Genomic DNA, 22,809 nt, shown 5'->3' with positions numbered 1-22,809 from the left:
CCCATTGTGGCTAAGTGGTTAACAAATCCGACTAGGAACCATGAGGTTGCAGGTTCGCTCCCTGGACTTGCTCAGTGGGTTAAGGATCTGGTGGTGCCTTGAGCTGTGGTGTAGGTGGCAGATGTGGCTCGGATTCTGTGCTACTGTGGCTCTGGCATAGGCTGGCAGCTACAGCTCCAATTAGACCCCCTAGTCTGGGAATCTCCATATGCCACAGGAGCGGCCCAAGAAAAGACAAGTAAATAAATAAATAAATAAATAAAATTGCAAAAGGTTAATTTTTAGCTTACCAGCTTTTTTAACAACTGAAGAATTTATAAAATGCATAAAACAATGGTTCTTATACCTGACTGCTTATTAACATAACTGTAGAAGCTTATTTAAAATAAATAAATAAATAAATAAAAGTCTGCTCTCCTCTTCCTGAACAATTCAATCTAAAAGCCATAAGGTTATGGTAAGCAAAGTAAGTTTCTACATGTAGTGCGGGTGGAAAGTGAGAGCAGATTTGTTTTATATCAGGGGATTAATCATATAATATATATTAAGGATTATGGGAGGCAGTTTTCAGTAAGAGAGTTACAAACATGAAAAGAGAGAAAACTAGAATGGTTTCTCAGATCTATGAAGACAAAGAAATATAAATGTAAATGAGTATGCCTATAAATGTACATACATAAACCTAATTCTTGGTTCTGCCTACTGAAAAGACCTAGGAAGTGCAACATCCATAACAATAAGCACATCTACTACCAACATCTTGGTTTCTAAATACCACCCTCCATAAAAAGAAGTAGAGCTCTTAGAGAAATGGCAGCCCCAGGAGTAGGGAAAAGAAAATGGAGAAGATTTGCAGATAATTCCTCAGTCAAGTGATTGAAGTTAACATCACCATTTATGGTTCAAATTGAAATTATGTGTCACCTGATAGAATGTATACTGCGTCATATCTGTGGTATTTTTGTCAGAAGTGCATTAAATGAATCTAACTGCAAGAAAAGACCAGAAATGCAAAGTAAAAGACATTCTACAAAATAACTCCCCTGTAGTTTTTACTTGGCAAGATAATTTAAGTCAGGAAAAAACTAAGGGTCTTTACAGATTAAGATTAAAGAAACATGAAAACTAAATGGAATGAATGACTCTGTACTGGATCCTTTTGCTATAAAGGACATTATTGGGACAAACTGCAAACTTTAATGAGACCTGAGGGCTTGATGGTAATAATGTAACAATGCTAATTTCCTGATCTTGTCAGTTATATTCTGGATATGTAGGAGGATGAGAAAACACTGACAGGTGCAAAGCAATGGTTTGTCAAACATACGCTCAAGAAAATTTCTCTAGTAGCATGTAGGACTATGGTCTCCAAATACTGTTGACGTACCTCAATACTAAAATATTAAAATACGTACCTTAATAAGTACATACATGCGAAGTTATACACACTTCTACAGTAGTATTATGTTATTTATTTTGAAAACACACTCAGACATAGAAATTAATTGGGATGCTATACAGGATTAAGTTAATTAGTCATGTTGTCTATGCCCTGGGATGCAATCAGTTCATTAGAAGAACTCTAATGAAGAGAATGAATAAAAGAGGAGATGAGTCTGCCAGATTGATTGATTGATTTTTTAGGGCCACACCTGTGGTATATGAAAGTTCCCAGGCTAGGGGGTCAAATCAGAGCTACAGCTGCTGGTCTACACCACAGCCAGAGCAATATGGGATCCGAGCTGCAACTGTGACCTATACCACAGCTCACGGCAATGCCGGATTCTTAACCCACTGACCCACTGAGCGAAGCCAGGGATCGAGCCCGTGTCCTCATGGATACTAGTCAGGTTTGTTAAACACTGAGCCATGAAGGGAACTCCTGTGGCAGATTTATTTAGACAGCCTCTAAAAGAGGAGGAACTGATAGAACAAGGAAAAAGTGAGGCACTGAATTAAGAAAGACAGTAACAGTGGAGAAAAGGAACAAAGAGCAAACTAGAGAAACATTTAAGAAAGAACACTTTTACAGGACTTAGCAAGTGATTTTCTAATTGGGACAGGATGAAAGAGGATGTTTCCAGGTATGTGGCCTAGGAGAATGGATGGAAGCGGACACAGTAGAAAAAATTAAAGATGGCTGAGGTGGGTGCTGAAGAACAAAATAAACTGCTTTCCCAAGCATATGGCATTCATTAGCAACAGTATTTTCACAACATAGTAAAGAGCAAGGAAAAAAAAAAACCTTAATGCATGGTGATCAGTATCAATAAACTAGTCCCACTGAGTATAAACAAGGCACACTGTCTGGATAGGTGCTGCCTTTGTCAAATGTCTTTGAAACATAGCCTATGGTAGAAGGTATGTTTTATGCATATGTGTTTGTATGTGCGTAGATATGTGTACATGTATATGTATATATCTGTGTCCATGTAGTTGGTCATTTTTCATGAAACCTAAAGTGACTACCTAGGGTTATTAAGGATTGATAAGGCAGGTGTGGGTAGAATAACAGTCATTCTATATACAAATATCAAATCATTATGTTGTATATCTGCAACTAAACATAAAGTTATAAGTCAATTACATTTCAAAAAATCATTCTAATGTTAAACTGTTATTAAATCAATACTAATTTACTGTCAGTATATATTATTAATTTAATATACTTAGGTATATTTTTCATGATATAAAGCTTAAAATTATGGATTGAGATATGATAAATCTTGTTAGACTTTTGTGGAATTTCTGTAATTCCATTTCTGTAATTCCATTTCTATAATTCCATAATTAAAAGCAATAGGCAGGACTAGTGGCACAATATTTTTGCTCCTCATAAAGCCTACAGCAAAAAAACCATTACTTTAAAGATAAAATCATATAAAAATACATTATGCTACTCAGAGTATACATGGCAATAATTTAGAGTTTCCCCTGGTACGCAAAATTTGGAGGCAAAATTAACATTTAAATAATGTTTAAAGTTCAATGCATTATCAGGCACATTTTCAATTACACACCCTCACCTTGTATAATCTAAAATTCTAAGCAAAATAAATGATTTCTTACTTGGGAGTCAAATTTTTATAATAAAAACAAGATTTATTGGACTTAATAATCCTTACTACCATAGAGAAAAGAATTGGATATATATTTTATGGCTATAACAATTTTATATTCACTTTCCGCCACCTAAATTTATTGGCAACTGATTCATTTCCTTTCTCCTGACAATAATTACTTCTACCCTGGTTTTTCACATCATTAAAATATTAGAACATATAGAAAATATATCCAGGATTATCTAACAAATATCATTCTACCAAAGCAAACAGAAAAAAAAAAATAAAGGACAAGCAAAATACATTAAATTTTATTCTGGATTTCTTTTAGGCCCTAAAATAATACTAATTTTCTTGACTCAGATGTTAATAATATACTGCTTTCTTAATTTAAAAGCTTCTGCAGCAATTTACTGACTTATAAAGCATGATATTATCTATCAATTTTTTTCCTCTTGGGACCCAATACTAGTAAACACCTTACAAGAGAAAATGTAAACAGAAATTTACTAACTGCTAGTCAAGAATGGAAGTCTTTCAAGTAAGCAAAACAGAGTTGATGCAACACATATATTCAAGGGAATGAATTAAGTTTCCTTAACTTTCAATGTAACTATTACATTAAATTTAATTTTTCATTGGAAAAAAGTAAAAGTATGTAATATTCATGTTGGTATGATAAAATATAAATCCATTTCACTGCTGTAATCCTTACAATAAACTGCTGTGACATCAGCAAGTAGATACTGTTATCTGTATCAAAAATTTTGAAAATGTTAGCTTTTACATCTGGTATTCACTCAAATACAGGTCAGGGTACAGCAAATATGATGCAAGTTTTCTAACAATGTGCCTTCCTAATGGATTTCCATTCAGAGTCCAAAGACCTTACTATCTGGTTAAGGGAGAAACAGAAACAAGAACATCTTACTCTTCTAATGGCTACTGGCATCCACCTATTGCATTTGCAAAGTATTAATTTTGTATACTCCCAACATATGTGAAATACGTCCTCTTGCATTTTCAATACTCATTAACAAATTTACTATATAACAAAGCCATTCTGCACTTAATATAATGCTACATATTTACAGTAGTATACAGCCTTCTCAAAAGCATGCGTAGAAAAATGCTTACTTATAAAATGCAAAAAATTATTTTCCTAATTGCTTTTTGAGGGTAGGAGAAAGCCCCAAATAGAAAGCACACTCAAAAAAATTGTATTATGCCACAAAGCATCTTATAAGACAACTATTTAATTTTTTTTAGCAGAGCACTTTTATTTTTTTAATGATTTTTACTTTTTCCATTATAGTTGGTTTAAGGCAACTATTTAAAGTGTGCCACTATTTTTTTTTCATTTAAATATAATTTCTGGAAAGCATTTTTAAATTATATAATAAAACTTCCTGATATTAAATATGCTCCTCTTAAATCTAGGTCTTAATAAAAAACTGGAAAATAATTCTTGATGTTATATACTTTAAAACCTTGGACAGGAGTTCCCGTGGTGGCTCAGTGGTTAACAAATCCAACTAGGAACCATGAGGTTGCGGGTTCAATCCCTGGCCTCGCTCAGTGGGTTAAGGATCCAGCATTGCTGTGAGCTGTGGTGTAGGTCGCAGATGTGGCTCAGATCCAGCGTTGCCATGGCTCTGGCGTAGGCCGGACGCTTCAGATCCGATTAGATCCCCTTGCCTGGGGACCTCCATGTGCCGTGGGTGTGGCCCTAGAAAAGACAAAAAAAACCCAAAAAAACAAAAAAACCTTGAACAAAAATGCTTATTATTAAATAAAATACATAGTATATTCTATGTAATAATCATTATATAAGTATATAAAATTTTTAGTAAGTTGGTTTATTTAAAAAATATTTCAATTTTTTTTATATAGTCAAATGCTTTTGTGTAGCTTTTGTAAATTTTTACAGATGGTTTTTGTGGTAAGTTGAAGTAAGTAATTTTAACTGATTTGATTCCATGATCAGATAGTATTTCAGTATCAATTTTTATTCACTCTAGTAAAAACAAATGCATTTAAATGGCACTTAGGAAAGATGGCTTGAGGACCATATTACAAGAAACAGTTAACTTCTGTTGTCTATTTAAGGAAGAACAATTTGATTAACCCATATTAATATTGGTTAACATTGTCTTAGTTGACCATACTGTCTTAGTTAAAATATATTCAATATTTCTGTCAAGAGTCAGAGCATTAGGAGTACTGCTATTCACTCACACATTTTAAAAAACACACAATAATCTCAAAATGTAGATCACAATTTAAGGTTATAATATTGATGATCAAAAGACATGATTTCAATAGTTTATTTTTGGAGGTGAACTATGAGAAATTTCATCCTTTTACATATCTAAAATAATTATTGGAAAAAAATTTGGGATATAAAAACTAGTCTGCTCAAAGAACAGACCTTATCAAACATTCACAATATATTTATACCTTAAGATGAGTCAACTATAAAATTAAATTGATTTTATTGGTTATTCCTTAGTTGTAGTAAATTAGTAGAGGGTGACTTTTTTTGGCTACTAGAGAACTATTTAACATGACACAGTAATATAGAGAATACACAAAGCAGCTAAAATATTTCATAGAGCTCTTTATTCCTTAATTTAAGTGCAATAATATCACCATGGCAATATATTCTTAAAGAGCATTAGATTAAAATGTTGGACCTTTGTATTCCAGTCCTCTTAAAAGTTAGGAAGGTGATGATGAGATAGAAAAAAAGCTATCAAGATAAGAGAAACAACACTTTTTCTTGCAGGTTTCCCCCCTTACCTTAGAAGATGAAGAATCACACTCTTGACATATCCATCCATAGCCTGTTTGTTTAGGAGACTTTTTCAAAGGAGGATCCAAACAACCAAAATGGTAGCACAGTCTGCATTCATCACACCTGCAGGGTAAAGAGATAAATGGAATATCTAAATAAAATTTTAAAAAAACACACTTTTTTTTCAGATAAAAATAGCAAACTATTATATATTTCAACTATAATACTATTTTCTTCTATCCTTAGCTGACAAGATTATTAAGTTAAATGAATGTTTATGAAAAAGACAATGTACACCTGAAGTAAGTTTTTTAGGAAAAACAAAATAAAAACAATAAAATTAACAAAGTATCATTCAGAACATTTTGAGAGTAGAAATGGTAAGAGCATATGAATAAATGTATGTGTATAGCCATATGTCTTCAAAACTAACAAATATTAATAATTTCAAATTTGAACTTCAATAATCATTTTCCCATTAAACAGTTTTAAAACATTTAATTAGATACATATAATTTAAGATGACTTCAATTTATTACATTGTGATTATTTTAAAAATTTCAGAAATCTAGTGAATTCTACTAGGCTACACTACACTTCATTCTATAAAATTTATATACCTCATAACTCTCTTTCTCTAAGTTGGACAGCAATAAACTTTCTAATGTTTATAGCATGCTAACATAATCCAGAGCAAATAAAAACCATTCAAAGAATTTGACACTGTTTTCTAAAATATAAATTTTCTCAAAATTTACCTGTCATTTTCAGTTATTTAGTTTTTCAAAGAACCTCCTAGTACATTTTAAAGCTTATGAACCACTGTTTTGATAGTATTTTGCCACCTATGATGTACAAAGTCTAAGAAAACTATCATACCTATTCTTCGTTTCAGACAATCTCATCCTGCTGACAATGAAGAAAGATCTGTATTATTTCAGTGTTTTGTAAAAGAATTTTGCATCAGTTGGAATAACAAGACCAAAATTTAACAACAAATAACAAAGATATACACATTTTATAGAAAGGATTATATTCCTCATTTTCCTTGTGGTTTTTTAAGTTAAAAAATACTTAACCAATCTGTTACATTCTCTGTTACATTCTCTGTATATATATACTCTTGGTGATTTAAAACTTAAAAAGTTGAGAAATCCATAATTAAGAAACCAAGGAGGATATTTTATAGGACATATATTACTTGAATAAAGTACAAATTACTACTCAATAACCTTTATGAGAAAAAAAGGAGAAAGAGTTACTATAGTAAACAACATGCAAAGAAAAAATTTATTTTCACGGATAAAAGGAACTATAAACCTACATTTATAGTAAAAAAAATCGTAACATGCTACAAAACTCTATCTCCCAAAGACCCATTCTGGGAATCAAAAGTTTCAGAAAATTTAGCAACTTGGCTAAGTTATTCAAGTATAAAGAAATTTAAAACACAATTGTGTCATAAGTTTATACACTTCTTCCTCTACAATTTTCTTATCAACCAAATAAACTTACATACTTCTCCAAAATCTTTCATTTAGAATTAAGAGATGGATTTGAATGAAAATGTTTACTGTAATAATTCTAGGTATAGGAAAAAATAAAATGAAAGAGTAGTAACAGTACTTTATGTGCCAATATTATAAACTATCCTAAAATATATTTAAAGCAATTAAAATGTTTAAATACCTATTTTTCTGGCATTAAGAATAATAGATAATACAGAGCTAATATCAAACAACCTAAGAATAAGTGGCAAGCCCACACACTTTTATGTTCTTTCTTCTTAATTCAATTTATTTTTCAATAGTTAAAACTCCAATTTCATTAAACACATAGTTATAGGAACCTTCAAAGTATAAGCATTTATGAGTTATCAGAAAGTTGAGATTTCTAGATAGCTAAGGGCATATTCCTTTGATTTCTAGATAGCTAAGGGCATATTCTTCAGAAAGAAATATTTAAATCATCTTTTACTGGAAAATTTAAAAAGAATCACATTTTTTGCTTCAACAAGAAGATCCATTCAATATAATTTTACTCTATCTTTGTTATCTCAGGGTCACAAAGTACGAGTAACAGATGCGGCAGCCTTTTGTTTGGAAATGAGTACCACCAGTTTGCTGTTCTGTTTAAATTCTTGTATTCAACCTTTATAGGTTGTCATTTGCTTGAAAAATATCAGCTAATACTTTCTAGGTGATACTTCAGTGTATTCATCTAGGCAGCTTTCCCCAATAAAAATTTGTTGTGGGTTCTAGATCAATGAACTTAAAAATGTGCAAATTGACAGTTAAAAAAAAGGAAAGAAAATGAAAACTAAGTACCTGGACTCAATTTTGGTTAAATAGTCTTTTTTGCTTAACTTAGGGTTTTTCAGCAAGTTCAGTTTGCCTAAACTTGTTTTACCTATTAAATGCCCAAGTTCGATTTGGGTGTTTAATAGGTAAAACATTATGGTATTAATGTTTTCCTAGTTCACATCAAATTACCACATAATTATTGCATATATAAGTCTGTCCCATAATAACCTGTAAACTAAGACTTCTAGTGTATAACTAGAATCAAACACTATGATGACTATAAAGGTAAATCATAACTTCTTACCTTTCACCTTCATGTACTAAGGTGGTTCTTGTTGGTATGTATATGTATTTCAAGCAAATAAAGTTCGCTATATTGCTACTGTTCAAGTTTGTAGCTGATTTCAATTAACTGTAAACTCAAGTTATCTTTTAGCTCAATAATAAATGCAAAAGGGAAAAGAAAGATTTTATATGCTAGATCTGCTAGAAAATAATATTGAGGTATACGATGTTTGGAAATGATCTAATCCTTACTGATTCCTTCATTAGTGACACCTTTCAGAATCACTTAGTTTACACATGATTCTCATGTGTTAGTGATGGGTCAGAGAGGAATAGCAGAATTTGCTTGTTAAAATCAGTGGGTGATATGGGAGTTCTATCAAGTTATAGGGTCCCTCACTAGTAAATAAAAACTGTTAATTCCAAGACGAAGCAGCAAAAAGGAATAGTTAATATACTTAGGAACTGTCAAAATTCAGGAAAGGAAAAAACAAAAAGAACTCAATCTTGAAATCAATAGCTATGTTAATAAATTAATATAAATATAAGCCCTTTATAAAATGACTAAAATTATTCCCATGTGGAAAAATATAGTTGTTTCTACGCTAGAACATTTAATTGAAGAAATCTATAGCTTTATGTGCTGATAACAAAAAATGTCCTGAGTGATAATAGTGAACTCCATCAGAATTTGCAAGATTTAATACACCATAGACAAATGTAAGAGATATCACTAAGAATCCTAGGAATCAAACAATTTAGATGGTAAAAATAGTGGATTACTTATTTTATGCACACATACACCACTGTGTAAACTTTAGCAAATTGTGTTAGCCAACAAATTATGGCTAGGTTACAAATTTAGACCATTTTTAAAACTCAAATAAGAAACTCATAAAGATCTGCAATCATTCTGCTACCTAAAAGCTGAAATAGAGTTGAAGTAATTATTTATCAAAGTATTATTTATGATCTCCACCTCTACTTCTTATATGTACTTCTAAACACATAACTGCAACACATAACATAGCACATATTTATCTAACTAATGAATATTTTAAGAATATTGTGCAAAAGCAGTCATTGACCCAGGCACAGTGATATAACACAATATACTTTATTAAATAACACAAATGTCTATGTAATAAAAACAGACTTTTATAATATACCAGTATCACATATATTACATAGGAAGGCAATGTCTTAAAATATTAAAAGATAATATAAACTAACCTATGACTAAACACTGTCTTTTTTAAAAAATGCAAACTAGATGCTTAAAGAAGTATTCTTTAAACATCTAATACGATTGTACACATTAACATTAAAGGACATTCTACAATTACAAATTTAAGTGAAATAAAATCGAGACCATTGATAAGAAAAGGAAACCTGATTTTTTAAGTAGATTCTTACTAAATACAACCTCCTAGGCATCAGATTCATAAAGGACACAGATGTAAATAATAAAGCAGCTATGTTATATGGTCTTACACACACTGATTTAGTAAAATCCAGTCACCAAATAAACGTAATTCTATACGTATTTAAAATACTTACTTAGCTTAAGGTTAAGTATAGCACCCTAGACAAAGAAGAGGAAGAAAATGATTCATGTTCATATGTGCTATGACCCATAGAAGCAATCAGTCATACGTTTACCTGAATTACTGAGAATATGCATACAAGTACAACAAAACAACTGATTTATTTCTGTCTATGCCTCAGAGACAGGCCAGTGTTCCAAAGGGTTGGTTTCTTTCTTTTTTTTTAGCTTTTTAGTGCCACACCTGCAGCATGGGGAGGTTCCTAGGCTAGGGATAGAGCTGCAGCTGCCGGCCTACACAGCCACAGCAATACCAGATCCGAGCTGCGTCTACTACCTACACCTACATCACAGCTCACGGCCAATGCTGGATCCTCAACCTACTGAGTGAGGCCAGGGATCGAACCCACATTCTCATGGATACTAGTTGTGTTTGTTACCACTGAGCCAAAATGGAAACTCCTCCCAAGGGTTTCTTAAATTCCCTTTATTTCCAATTGATAATTTTCCCAGAGAGTACACTAGATAACTTTTTCAAACTAATCAAGAAATTAAGTGCATCTCCCATATATATAATTTATAGCTAGATGATGAGCTAAATTTTGGAAGAAATCCACAATATGGGACTTGAAACATGATATATAGGTTGATTCATAATCACAGCTATTTTTTATGTCAATAAACATGATTTAGATCCCTTCTAAGTCTATATAGACTAAAGAAGTGACTCTGAGAATATACTCTTACATCTGTTCACTTATAAAACAAAACAAAACACAACTAAATGCCAAGAGAATTGATGGGTTGGATTTTCTTACTTTTTCATCATTTCTATGTAAAAATTCTATGTAAGAAAGATGAAAAGAATTGGTCTTGAATATTAACATTACTTACACAAAATCTTGCTAGCAGCTGGAACACCTACACAAATGTATTAACCAGCAGTGATAGACTCTTTCACTGAACAGTAAGTAGCCAATTATTTCAATAACTCATTTTAATAGATGGAGAAAAATGCAGGTTTGTGGCCCATGAGTTAAATCACTTTTAAGATAATACAAGATTGCACAAAATTCTTCATTCTACCAATATTAGAATAATATCTAATAGAAATAACGGGAAACTTTATTCCTTATATTTCACAGCACTTTTAGTGTAAATCACCTATATGAGCATTTTCTAAATAAAATAATTAGAAAATGTCTTTTATATCATATATCACAAATAAAGACTAATGTGGAGGTCTTGAACATATTTTTTTCATTAATGTCAATATAGACTTTTAAATCATGAGCAATAATGAATGAATAAGAAGGACAAAAATATTCTCTACATATTAAAGTGTATTAATCTGAAAAATATTCAGATAATTATTGAAATCCAAATTCACATTTAATGATCACTTAAATGATGAGATCAATTCAATTAGCTACATCTACAACAGCCAAATTAGAAGATAAAAAGTGAAATAAAAAAAATAAAACATGAAATAAAATAATTCATATAAAAATACACAATAAGGTCAGGTACCTCTTCACAGCATCAGAGAATGATTAGACATTGCCATACCTGAAACATGTCTGCTTTGTTCTTTAATAAACTGATCTCCATCTGCTCATGCCCTTGGAAATTTTTCAGCAGTATAACCTGCTGTGCTCAAGCCCCATATAACTTTGTATTTCCCTATTCATAATTAACTAATTATGCTCTAATCAGTAGTGTAGATCTTGATTTTTACAGCATAAATCAGATAAATGAGATAATGGCTGGGGGGTCAATCTAATTTTATTTACAAAGCCCAGCATGAACATCCAATTTCATTATATCTTATGTACCTGAATAGTAGTGAGTCTTATCAGCAGGCCTGCAGAAAGTCTTAAGAGTACTGGGTAAAAAAGGCCTACGTTTTTATGAAGAAAGTATTGGCAAGGCATGTCCAGCTCAGCAGTATTTTTAATCACAATCCTTAGTATTATGTATTTTGACAAAGAGTTGACACAGACAGGTAGGAAAAATTTTCTGCCTTCATATGCTATGCAACTCTAAAGCTGAGTCTCTTAAGACAAGTTTCAATTGTCAAAATGATTTCAGAAAATTAAAAAAAATTAATAATGTTAATATTCCATTTTGCTACAGAGTCCTTCTGAATTCCTTGAATAGATTTTGGTGAAATAGTAATAGTCCTACACTGTGAATCAAGTAAAGTGGTGGTGAGTTTTGTCAAATAAGGACTATTATGCATTAAAAAAGAGTGATTTCATTAAGTAATGGGATATAAAAACAGGGAAGTAGAATAATGTGTGAATACTCTTATTATTTATTGGTCAGGGATCTGTTAACATTATAAATGTAAAGTCAGATAAACATTCAAGAAACATGAATAACAATGATACATAAATGTTAAATAAATATAATTTACAAACTTAGAGATAAAGTTCATAGCTAAATTTTGTTTTCCTGTTAAACATAACCCTAATTTCAAACCTTTCTTAACAAAGGAATTAGTGAATTATGGTCAAAGGCTATGTTCCTTGATTCATTTCTGTACCTAAAATAGTAATGCTCCCTATAATAGGTATAAAATAAACATCTGTTTGACTGAATTTATATATACTAAAGAAGTTATACTATATGTACTGCAGATGAAACCCCTATAAACTCTTTTATCTAGAAACAAATATTTTTGAAAATTTAAGGGCACCTTCAAGGAAACTAAAGCCACTTTCAATCAATCAATGTCAACAAGACCATGATTCTTTTAAAAATATTATATACATATGGTTCTCAAAGTGGTGTCCCTAGCCAGCAGCATCAGCATCACTCGGGGAACTTGCTAGAAATGCAAATTTCCAGGCATTCCAAACCCACTGAATCAGAAACCGCAGGGAAAAGTGAGAGGAAGCAAAATGGGAGGAGTAAAATAAGGAAGGGAGTAGGGCAGCAATCTGCTTTTTAACAAGTCCTTCCTAGGGTTCTGATGCGCTACCAAGTTAGAGAATCATTGCCATATGCTGCCGTGTTATCCTTCTTGTATTTTAAAGTTGTTTAATTTCCTTCTTGATATTTCATTTTTTTCTTTTTCTATTACATGACAAATAACTATCATTTACTTGTTGAGCTGTTTTCTATTATATATGTCTACGAAATATGAACTATTAAGTGTATTTTTATGAACAGCAACTGGTTCAATTATGGAAAAGTGTTAATTTTTATACCATGAAGTATGAGAATGTCTAAGAAATTATTAGGAGAAAGTATTTTATTCTATTCTCTTCAAAAGTTCTGCTCCAAATAATATATTTGCAGGACCAATGATCTTATGAATTATGTGGTTTACGTCTGCAATGTGTGACAAAGATTTCTTAGGACTAGCACCAAATATGGAACAGTATATCCATCACTGAAGTTTAAGATGGAGAATGATGACAATGTGGTATTCTAAACAGAACCAAGTGGAAAGGATTTTGATTAATAGTAACACCAGAACCACAAGGCTTCATGACTTTTCAAAAAAATTGAAAATAAAATGACCACTAGTAATTTCTTACCATATATCAAAGGAGGGTCAAGTCCCAAAGCATTAGCATATTTTTTTAAGGAAATGGCAATCTACCATTTTTCTGAAAATCAACTGGAGTTCAGCAACAGTAATAATTACCAACTTTTTCTCAAGTTTACACAATAATAAATAATGAGTCCTCTTTCTAAAAAAAAAAAAAAAAAGCTACATGTTTTGCTACAAGTACTAAAATTTTTTCCCGTTATCAGATCTTTTGATGAGTTAATAACCTCAGTTTATACATAGTCTATACATTACTTTTATTAAACGTCCAATAATATATTCTTACTATAGATTACTAGCATACAGTAACTTTATATTTACACTTGCTTTTGAGTATCTATAACATTTCCTACTCTATCCCTAATGTTTAAGCTATTTTTCAATCGCCACTATACCTAAAAAGATATCTCAAACCGCATTTATACATCAGGAAATTCCAAGAGACATGTTGACAATTTACATGTATATGTGCGTTTCAATTTCAGCAAAGAGTCTCTTTTAAATCAGTTCAAGATGAAATGATGAAATATTCAACATATTTCTGTCGTTGACTTAAAACTGGATCATTTAAGCTTGAAGACCAAATTTTAATTCTGTAAACCTTTGGAAAGATACAGATGTTGATGAAGATCTTTCAGTTGGCAGGCTGTATAGTCAATAAGCTTTGTATCTCTCTCCTTATTTTGTTACTTCATATTTAAGTTTGAGAAAAAATTATACTGATCACAGAAAGTTTGTATTAAATCAATAAAGACTGAATAAATTTGACCATTACTAAAAATATCTAGATATCAACACAAATATATTCAGATATATTCTTATTTACGAGCTTAACATCTGAAGTTGTAAAAATTGCATGCTAATAATATTAGTGCTTTTACACTAGGACTAATGAGTCAAAACTAAAATGAAATATGCTTTCACTCTTGCTGAATATTATAAATAGAATACTTAATATAGAGTCTATAGTTGTTTCCTGGTGCAGCATTTCATATATTAATAGATGTATTAAGTTGGATGAACAGAATACCAGACTAATGGAATGCATTGTCTTTCTTGTTTGTTACTAGATTTGTTCAACAACAATGAGCAGCGCATTGCATGTTAAGTCCCACAGGCTTCTATAGCTCTTCATTAAGTCCAAACACTGTACATCATTTGCCAAAGAAGCAAGAGGGGAAGACATTACTTAATAGGACAATTCTGACAAGACATTATCTAGTATTTTTCAACAATGCACATATCATATGTTTCTGATTAGTGCCAAAAAAAAAAGTAGACGAAGAAAAAAAATAGAAAAAAAAAAAATCCACACAGGCAAATTAACTGCCTTGTCAGTCCAAGTAACAAACCAATCAATTACATTCTATCCAAACCTGACAAGCAAAGGCAACTTTCTGCAGTGATAAGCTTATGGGAAGGACAAGATAGCTGTTCTCCTTTATTTTATGTACTCTATTGAGAGTGTTATCCACATTTTTAAAATCACACTTATAAAAGAGGTTTCCAGGATTGCCTCCGAGGATGAGCTGTGGCAGAGTTGGGTCTCATGAAGGGTATCTACACAGTAAAGTGATAAGAAAAGAACATTAACATTTAAAGATCACAGCAGCTCTGCACTATGTCTTATGAAACATACTAACAATACCACAGTAGATTCAAATAACATATGATCTGGTCCAAAGAGATAGATGCCCTAAACTTAAATGCCATGATCTTGCAAAGATTCTTACTAGTTAATGAAACTATTTTATCATTTGAAACCTTGAGTTGCCTCCTCTTGTATTATTATTACTTTCAGTTGTTGAAATAAATCTACCTTACTAAAACAAAGAAAGAAAATATGAAAATGAGGGTTTGTATTTACATAGGCAAACATATAATTTGATTAATATGTGTTTTAAAAATAGCAGTTTGCTATTTTTTAAAATCAAATATGGCAATGTAACAATGCTTGAGAAAGCATGCAATTGTGCTAAAACCAAATACACCTAGTCAGTATACTACAAAGCTGGTTCTACTTAAGTAGAGTCTCAGGGAGGAAATTTTCAGATGATTCTCATCCCCTGGGCTTACACTGCCTTCTTATTTAAAGGCTATATTAAAATGTTTGGTTACAAGTATGAAAAGTAAATCCCTAACTACTATTTTAGTGATTTTGTGCAACAAAAACAATAAAGAATATACCTTACTGTAAAGACCTGGTCATTGATTATAAATATACTAATTTTGGCCAAATACTCAAAACTCATTCACTTGTATTTATTTTTCAAAACATTTTTAGTACTTTTTGTATTTATTTCCCTGTCATCACATTTTCAGAGGAGAACTTTTAGATGCCTAGTTTATTAGAAGTAACTTTTTTTTTTTTGCGGTAAACAAAAGTTTTTCATTTCCTTCAGATATTTGTATATGTGTAGATGAAGTGAAACTGTCAACTAATCACACATCACAGAAAAAGTTTGTTTCAATGTTTAACTTTTAGAGAGATGTGTTTAATGCTTCTAAGTTACACTGAGAAAAAGAAAGTGAAAAGTGGCACAATCACAGACAAATAAAGCACTACTGAGAAGAGCTACCATCCCAAACTGAGGAGCTTCAAAGAAAGGAAAAACAAAACTGTACAAGAAAAAAAGAATATAACGTGAAACACAGTTTTCAGAGAAATGTACTTATTAAAATGTACTTAGTAAACAGAGGAGCAGAATTCCCTTGTTGAGTAACAGGGAAACATGAAAAGCTGAATTCCTGTGTTGAACACAGTCACATGTGCTAACTTTTCTCAGTGCTTCAGTCTCCAAGTGATGAGCTTTAAGCATATTCGGAATCTGATATTTTAAGACGTGCTTTGTCTGAAGGTGAAGCATTAGATAAGCATAATGCAAGAGGAAGCAATCACATTATTTATCACAGAAGTGCATTTAACTTTTAATTACATGCACAAAGGACAGAGACTAGCAGACAACCCAAAGATATATCTGTATTTAACTTTGATAGGAATTTGAATATAAATATATCAGATATCACAGAAGTCTTTAAATCTTAAATTTAACTTTAAAAAAACTAAAAACCTATCACTAATATTCCTCCGTCTTAAAATTTCACTTAAAATCCAAAATAAGCAATATAACTTGTCTTGGCAGCTATTACTAGGTAAGATAAAAGCCTATGTGGTCTTTTATATCAGAGATCAAGTCTTGGCTTTTGTATTATTCCATATGCTCCTAATAAGCTTACTTACAAATGAATGTAGAAAAAGGGAATTAACTATTTTCAAAGGGGCTCCCTGATACAAATACCAGTGTTCTGTATCTTGTGTAGTTGGAACTGCCTGTCAAGAAGCATCTACTTTTGTCCCAACAAAGTTAAATACATATACACAAGCACTGTAGACTAATAAGCGAGTACGCCTAATGATTAAAGCATTAGCTACATAGTCAGGACTGCCTAGACTGAAAATTCTAATTTTCCTACTTCCTAGTTGTGTGATCTTGAACAAGTAATACTTCTCAGTTTCCTTACCCATTAAAATAGGGATAAAATCAGTATCTGTCTAATGAAGTTGCCTTGAGGATTACATGACATAAAATACGGAAAGCACTAGCATACTGACTGGCCCTTAATAAGTACTCTATAAATCTCAGCAACTAATGTGAATAACGGTAGATTATCAAACACCACAGTAATGTTTATTAGATGGAAAGAAACTATATTCTAATACATAATTTATATAAGACAATTTCAGTGTGTAATGGAAATAATTTCTATATCATGATGCTTAGCATGCTTCTGTACCTCAGTTACTTAATATCCAAAATGGAGAAGTGCATACCTCATAGGAATCTTGCTAAAAACTGAATGTGATAATACATTTAGAGAGCAGAGACTAGAACTTGGGATATAGTAAGCATCTAACATTAGTACTATTTTAATTCCCAGTTCCAAAGACTTTAACATTTCCACGGGGTTCAATTAAAAAGTTAAAAATACAAGATTCTTATATATTATTACCTAGATATCAAAATCCATCAACTCCAAAATTTATATCCAATTTATTTATGGATTCATTTCACCCCAATTTCACTAATATGTCTGTTTCATATGTCAGAAAATATACAAAACCAAGACAAATTGAAACCTTGTTATAGGAGGAACAGATGAAACAGGATGTTTGATTTCAAAATGAAAGAAAACCCAGAAAACAATATCACTGGTTTCTAATACTAGATGTTGGACTGCACTTATTCAATATGATGCCAAGGACTCAGGTCATTAAGAAGAGATACATTAGCTCACTTGGAGAAAGATATTGTCAATAATCACATCTGCCTCAAAAGGTAACAGGTTACTTAAACATTCTATCCCCAGCAGTAGCTCTTTCCCTGTCACTTAGCAGTGATACTGAGCAGATGATACAAATGGATGGATGGAGATGGATGGTTAGATCATTTTCAGGACTGTGGAATATTTGTTTTGAAATTGCTTCAAGTTACAAAAGTTACAAAATCTGAGAAAAAATGAGGCTGATGCCTTCATTTTGTAGATGAGAGATGACTAATGTAACTTAATTCATATATCCAGTACCAAAACTGTGGGTTGAGTCCCAATCTTTCTTTTTTTTCTTTTTTTCTTTTTCTTTTTTTTTTGGTCTTTTTGTCTTTTCTAGGCCTGCTCCCACGGCATATAGAGGTTCCCAGGCCAGGGGTCTAATTGGAGCTGTAGCCACCGGCCTACGCCAGAGCTAAGCAACGCGGGGATCCGAGCCACATCTGCGAGCTACACCACAGCTCACGGCAATGCCGGATCCTCAACCCACTGAGCAAGGCCAGGGATTGAACCTGCAACCTCATGGTTCCCAGTCGGATTTATTAACCACTGTGCCACAACAGGAACCCCCCAATCTTTCTAAACAACTGAATTTATCATAGATAATCACTTTTGTATAAGTTAACAATATTAACAAACTGAAATAGAAAATAAATTTAAAATTACAAAAAATAAATTTTACTGAAAAATAAAAGTGTGAAATGAGAAATATTTCATTGCTATATATAAGCTAAAAAGTATCATGTTTACTACCCTAAAGTTGCATCGTCCAGAAATACCACACTTCACTATGTAATTAATGGTTACCATTTTCAGGCTTCTGTTTTCTTTAAACACAATTTACTTGTCTATAATGCATTTATTTTAAAAGAAAAAGAAAATTTTAAAATTAAAAACACTAATAACAAAACAAAAAGATTTATACATCATACTAAGTTATTGAAAGGTTTAATGTTTCAATACAGACTTGAAAATCAAAGAACATCATGCACTGAATATTAAATGTGTGAGGCAGGTTAGCCATTCCATATGTCTAACAGAATCATCAAATCAACTTAATTATAAAGTAAAAAAATACACTGAGTAAACATTTTCTTTTCAATCCAAATTTTATCAGAATACCACCTTAATAAGAAAAACTCAGCTGGGCTGAGTTTCATTATTCAAAATCAAATATTCTGAATATTAAACATCTTTTTCCTAATTTTTACTAATAGAACAGCAACAGCATTCTTTTTTTTTTTTTTGCTTTTTTAGGGCTGCATCTGTGGCATATTGAAGTTCCCAGGCTGGGGTCGAATCAGAGCTACAAGTGCAGGCCTATACCACAGCCACAGCAACGCAGGATCTGCGCTGCGTCTGAGACCTCACCATAGCTCACAGCAATGCGGGATCCCCAACCCACAGAGTGAAGGATGGAAGCCATATATATCCTCATGGATCCTCCTCAGATTCATTACCACTGAGCCACGATGGTAACTCCAGAACAGCATTCTTAAAATACAACTTTTAAGTAAAGTTTCCTTCACAAATTTTCTAATTTCCTCTTTAGAATCTAATCTCTTAATTATATACAATACGGCAACAATTTAGGTCTAAAAACATTATCTTAAATCATTGACCATTGTTTTTTACAAAGCCAGAAGGCAAAAAGGCAACATTCTTAGTGTTAGGAATGGCCAAGTAACTGCTAAGAACAGTGATAAAAATAATTCAATTTTAAATTTTAGACTCTTTAAGTGATTCAGTAAATGTTCAGGACATCCTTGGAAAAATGCTATTTGGAGAATAAAGTAAAGAACATCTGGGTTAAGCAGAAAATGAAGAAGCATATAGCCTACTCTGAAAGTTAGGGAGGATTCTGGGAGACTTTCTTCAATGACTGGAGTTCAGGTTCAGGCCATTTAATCAGGCAAGAGAAAACTCCAGAAGACTGGAGGAATCAAGATAAAATGGAGCCACAGAATGTAGCTATACACGCAATAAAAATGTTGACAGCCAAGGCAAATAGAGGAGGATCCAAGGAGGCCTTCAGAAGTAAGAAACACAGAAAGAAGGCAGGAGAAAACAGTGAAGTAGGAAGGTGTACAGAGTAACACAGAAGAGAAGAGTGAAGTAGACACTGAAAAAGGTCTTAAGGATGCCCCCCCAAAAAACAAACAAAAAAAAATGGGAAAGGAAGGAAATGGAGATCGAGAAATGACTGAAAATGGTTCCCAAATTATTCTGATATTCTTAGTGTTCAAAATAATGCACAGTAGCTACACTTTAAAAAAATTTAACAAAATCATTGAAATAATATAAATAAAAGTAAAAATAAAAAAAGATACTCTAAGATCACAGGGATCTAAACTCTTTATATTTTTGATTTTTATAAGTATATTTTTATACTGAACAAAATTTTTAAAATGTGTAAGAAAGTTTCATTTTACCTGCCTTTAAATTTTAATTAAAGGACCTGTTTTTGAGAACAGTTTTAAGGTTTACAGAAAAACTGAGTAGCTATACAAAGATTCACATACACCCCCCTCCACCCCTCAATCTCCTTTTAAATTTAAATGTTAAGTTTTTATTTTTATATCATGGCACCTTTGATTGTCCAGGGTTAGAGAAAAATAAAGGAGAAGAATGCCAGATAGGCAGAAACAGAGGAATAGACAAATATGCCAAGATTTGGGAGTGTGCACATTTACTGATTTCTTACTCAAGTGTGATGATATTGAACAAGATGCTGAATTTGATGCAATGGGGATAAACAATGAACTTGAGAATGTGAAGGGAAGGGAACCTTTTCATTCAAAGAGCCTTAATTCTGCCTTTGCCAAGTTCTACCCTGCAGATTTAGAATCTACTGATTCTCAATCTCCAAGAGTGAGGTTTATTTTTGCTGTTGTCTGTAATTCTTTCTACAAGTGACTTGCATCTCTAGCCAAGATGAGAACTACTATCTTTGGACTTCAGGTAAAGGTCTTCTGGAATAAAGCAGTGGTTCTCAAAGTGTGGCTCCCAAACCATCAGAATCAGCATTAGTTGAGAATTCATTAGGAATATAAATTCTTGGGCACCACCCCAGAGTGTCCATTCTGTGGTTTAATAAGCCTTTCAGATAACTTCAATGCACCCTAAAGATTATGAATCTTAAAGTAGATGAAATTCAACTGGTATAAAGAAACCACAAAGAAGGAGGTGTGGAAACAAAAAAATAAAGGGAGGTAGAAGGCAAATTACAACCATTCCACAACTTTACTTAAGGTGGCGCAGTTGACATTCAACTAAGCAGAGACAAGTATTATTTAGACAAAGAGATACTTTGGTCACCAAAACAAACCCCCACAGAATATTAAACAATCTCATCTTGAGGATCTCCTATGAGATAATTAAATTTCTGTGGACTCAGCCTGTCACCCAACTAAAGCAAGGACATCTACCCGATCCTTTCAGTTCCTGTATTCTTATGGAACAGGATTTCCTACCAGACCTTCATTATGCACTCAGTCATTTATCTAAAGGGAGAAAAGTTGGGATTGAGTTATACAAAACAAATCTGTAACATTTACCAGATCTATTTCCAGAATTTGGATTCCTCTCCATATTTATAACCACATAACTTTAAATGCATTCTGAAAATTTCTAATTTAACAACTCCTACAAAGAAACCTCACAATTCCCTGTGATGCCACTCACCTACTGTATTTTCAAAAAATAAACAGCCACTGATCTTTCTGTTACTGATATCACCATTCTTTTAAATTAGCTATCTTAAAGACAACTAGTATGGTTGAATAATAGGTGTTTCTCCCCCCCCCCATTTCTTTCCTGCCTCATTTTAGCTAATTATCTGCTGTACTGTCTAGGGTGAATTTATGTCTCCTGAATCTACCTAATCATTTCCATTTATTTTTCCAACTGTCTTAAGTTCCAGGCTTTCAAACTTTTCTATCTCCAGGTGCCCCTTTGTTTATCACACAGGCCACTGCAATACCAATGTCATAAAGTACTATTCTCCTTATCCTATCTTACCTTCAATGAATCCCTATTAGGACTTTTAAAATCTTCAGCCTGAGAATCCAGGCCCCAATATACTTTTAACCTATATCACACATCACTCCAAAGATCCCATCCTATGGGTTTATTCACATTCATTCATTCTCTTGAAGAATTTGTTACCTCCTAGCTCAATCTTGAAGTATGAAACCTGCTCATACTTCAAGATCCAACTCAAATGCCACCTTAGTTTATGTGAAGATTTCTCCCTCATTCTTTAAGGAATATTCCTACCATTTCCTAAATTCTTACATTTCTTACATATCCTTATCACAATTTGATGGGTGAATTAATGAATTTTAATACCCTTAATAAAAATTAAATAGACTAGGAAATAAATTGAATGAAAATAAACACAGGAATCTTATTTTCAAAAGAATAAAGGAAAAACAGATTCCATATTTTCTTTACAAATGAACGTGTCAAAAGCACAGTCAAAGAAATCTTTGGTTAGAGTGCTCAATGCATTATATGAACCTCTACTTTCTTACTAAAAGTATCTACATTTATAGGTCATGTTGCAAAAAGGTCCTTTAATAATTGACACAAATGTGTAAACTGGTAAGAGAGACTGGTCTAGACATTTTCAGTTATTTAAAAAGAAAGTTATTGACTGAAAAAATTTCACTCGGATGTGACGGAATCCCACTGATTTAGTCTTTCCTAGGTCTAGCTTCCTTGTGCAGCTATCTGTGTCTATTTGATTTACTGAGCAATTACAGGGAGTGCCTAAAAACTGCATTCAAAGCAGAACTCCTATTCTACTTGATATTATTTGGAGAGAACATACTTAAAAAGTTAATTTTATGTACTTCAATCTATCAATTCTCACAGTGCTCAACTAGCTAAATCACATTTAGGGCCTTGGGTTTCATGTATTATCT

The 22,809-nt window shown here is 32.2% G+C and overlaps 1 protein-coding gene across 4 annotated transcripts in view; it reads right to left on the bottom strand.

The window, feature by feature from the left end:
- The window catches only part of PHF14 (PHD finger protein 14), a 188,976-nt gene that overhangs the window by 49,679 nt on the left and 116,488 nt on the right, over positions 1-22,809 (bottom strand). The window contains exons 17-18 of one of the 4 annotated variants that reach the window (XM_013979727.2): positions 6,739-6,768; positions 5,865-5,982 (exon numbers count right to left, since the gene is read on the bottom strand). In XM_013979727.2, the coding sequence (XP_013835181.1) occupies positions 5,865-5,982; positions 6,739-6,768 (148 nt within the window). Of the gene's footprint in view, positions 1-5,864; positions 5,983-6,738; positions 6,769-9,548; positions 15,116-22,809 lie in introns of those variants that run through there. The other 3 variants (XM_013979728.2, XM_005667644.2, XM_005667646.3) reach the window with 3 other exon arrangements.

This window comes from Sus scrofa, chromosome 9, assembly GCF_000003025.6.
Source record: "Sus scrofa isolate TJ Tabasco breed Duroc chromosome 9, Sscrofa11.1, whole genome shotgun sequence".
In the NCBI taxonomy this organism is placed as follows: domain Eukaryota; kingdom Metazoa; phylum Chordata; class Mammalia; order Artiodactyla; family Suidae; genus Sus; species Sus scrofa.
The sequence above is the reverse complement of the archived record's forward strand: the minus strand, read 5'-3'. Positions and strand labels throughout refer to the sequence as shown.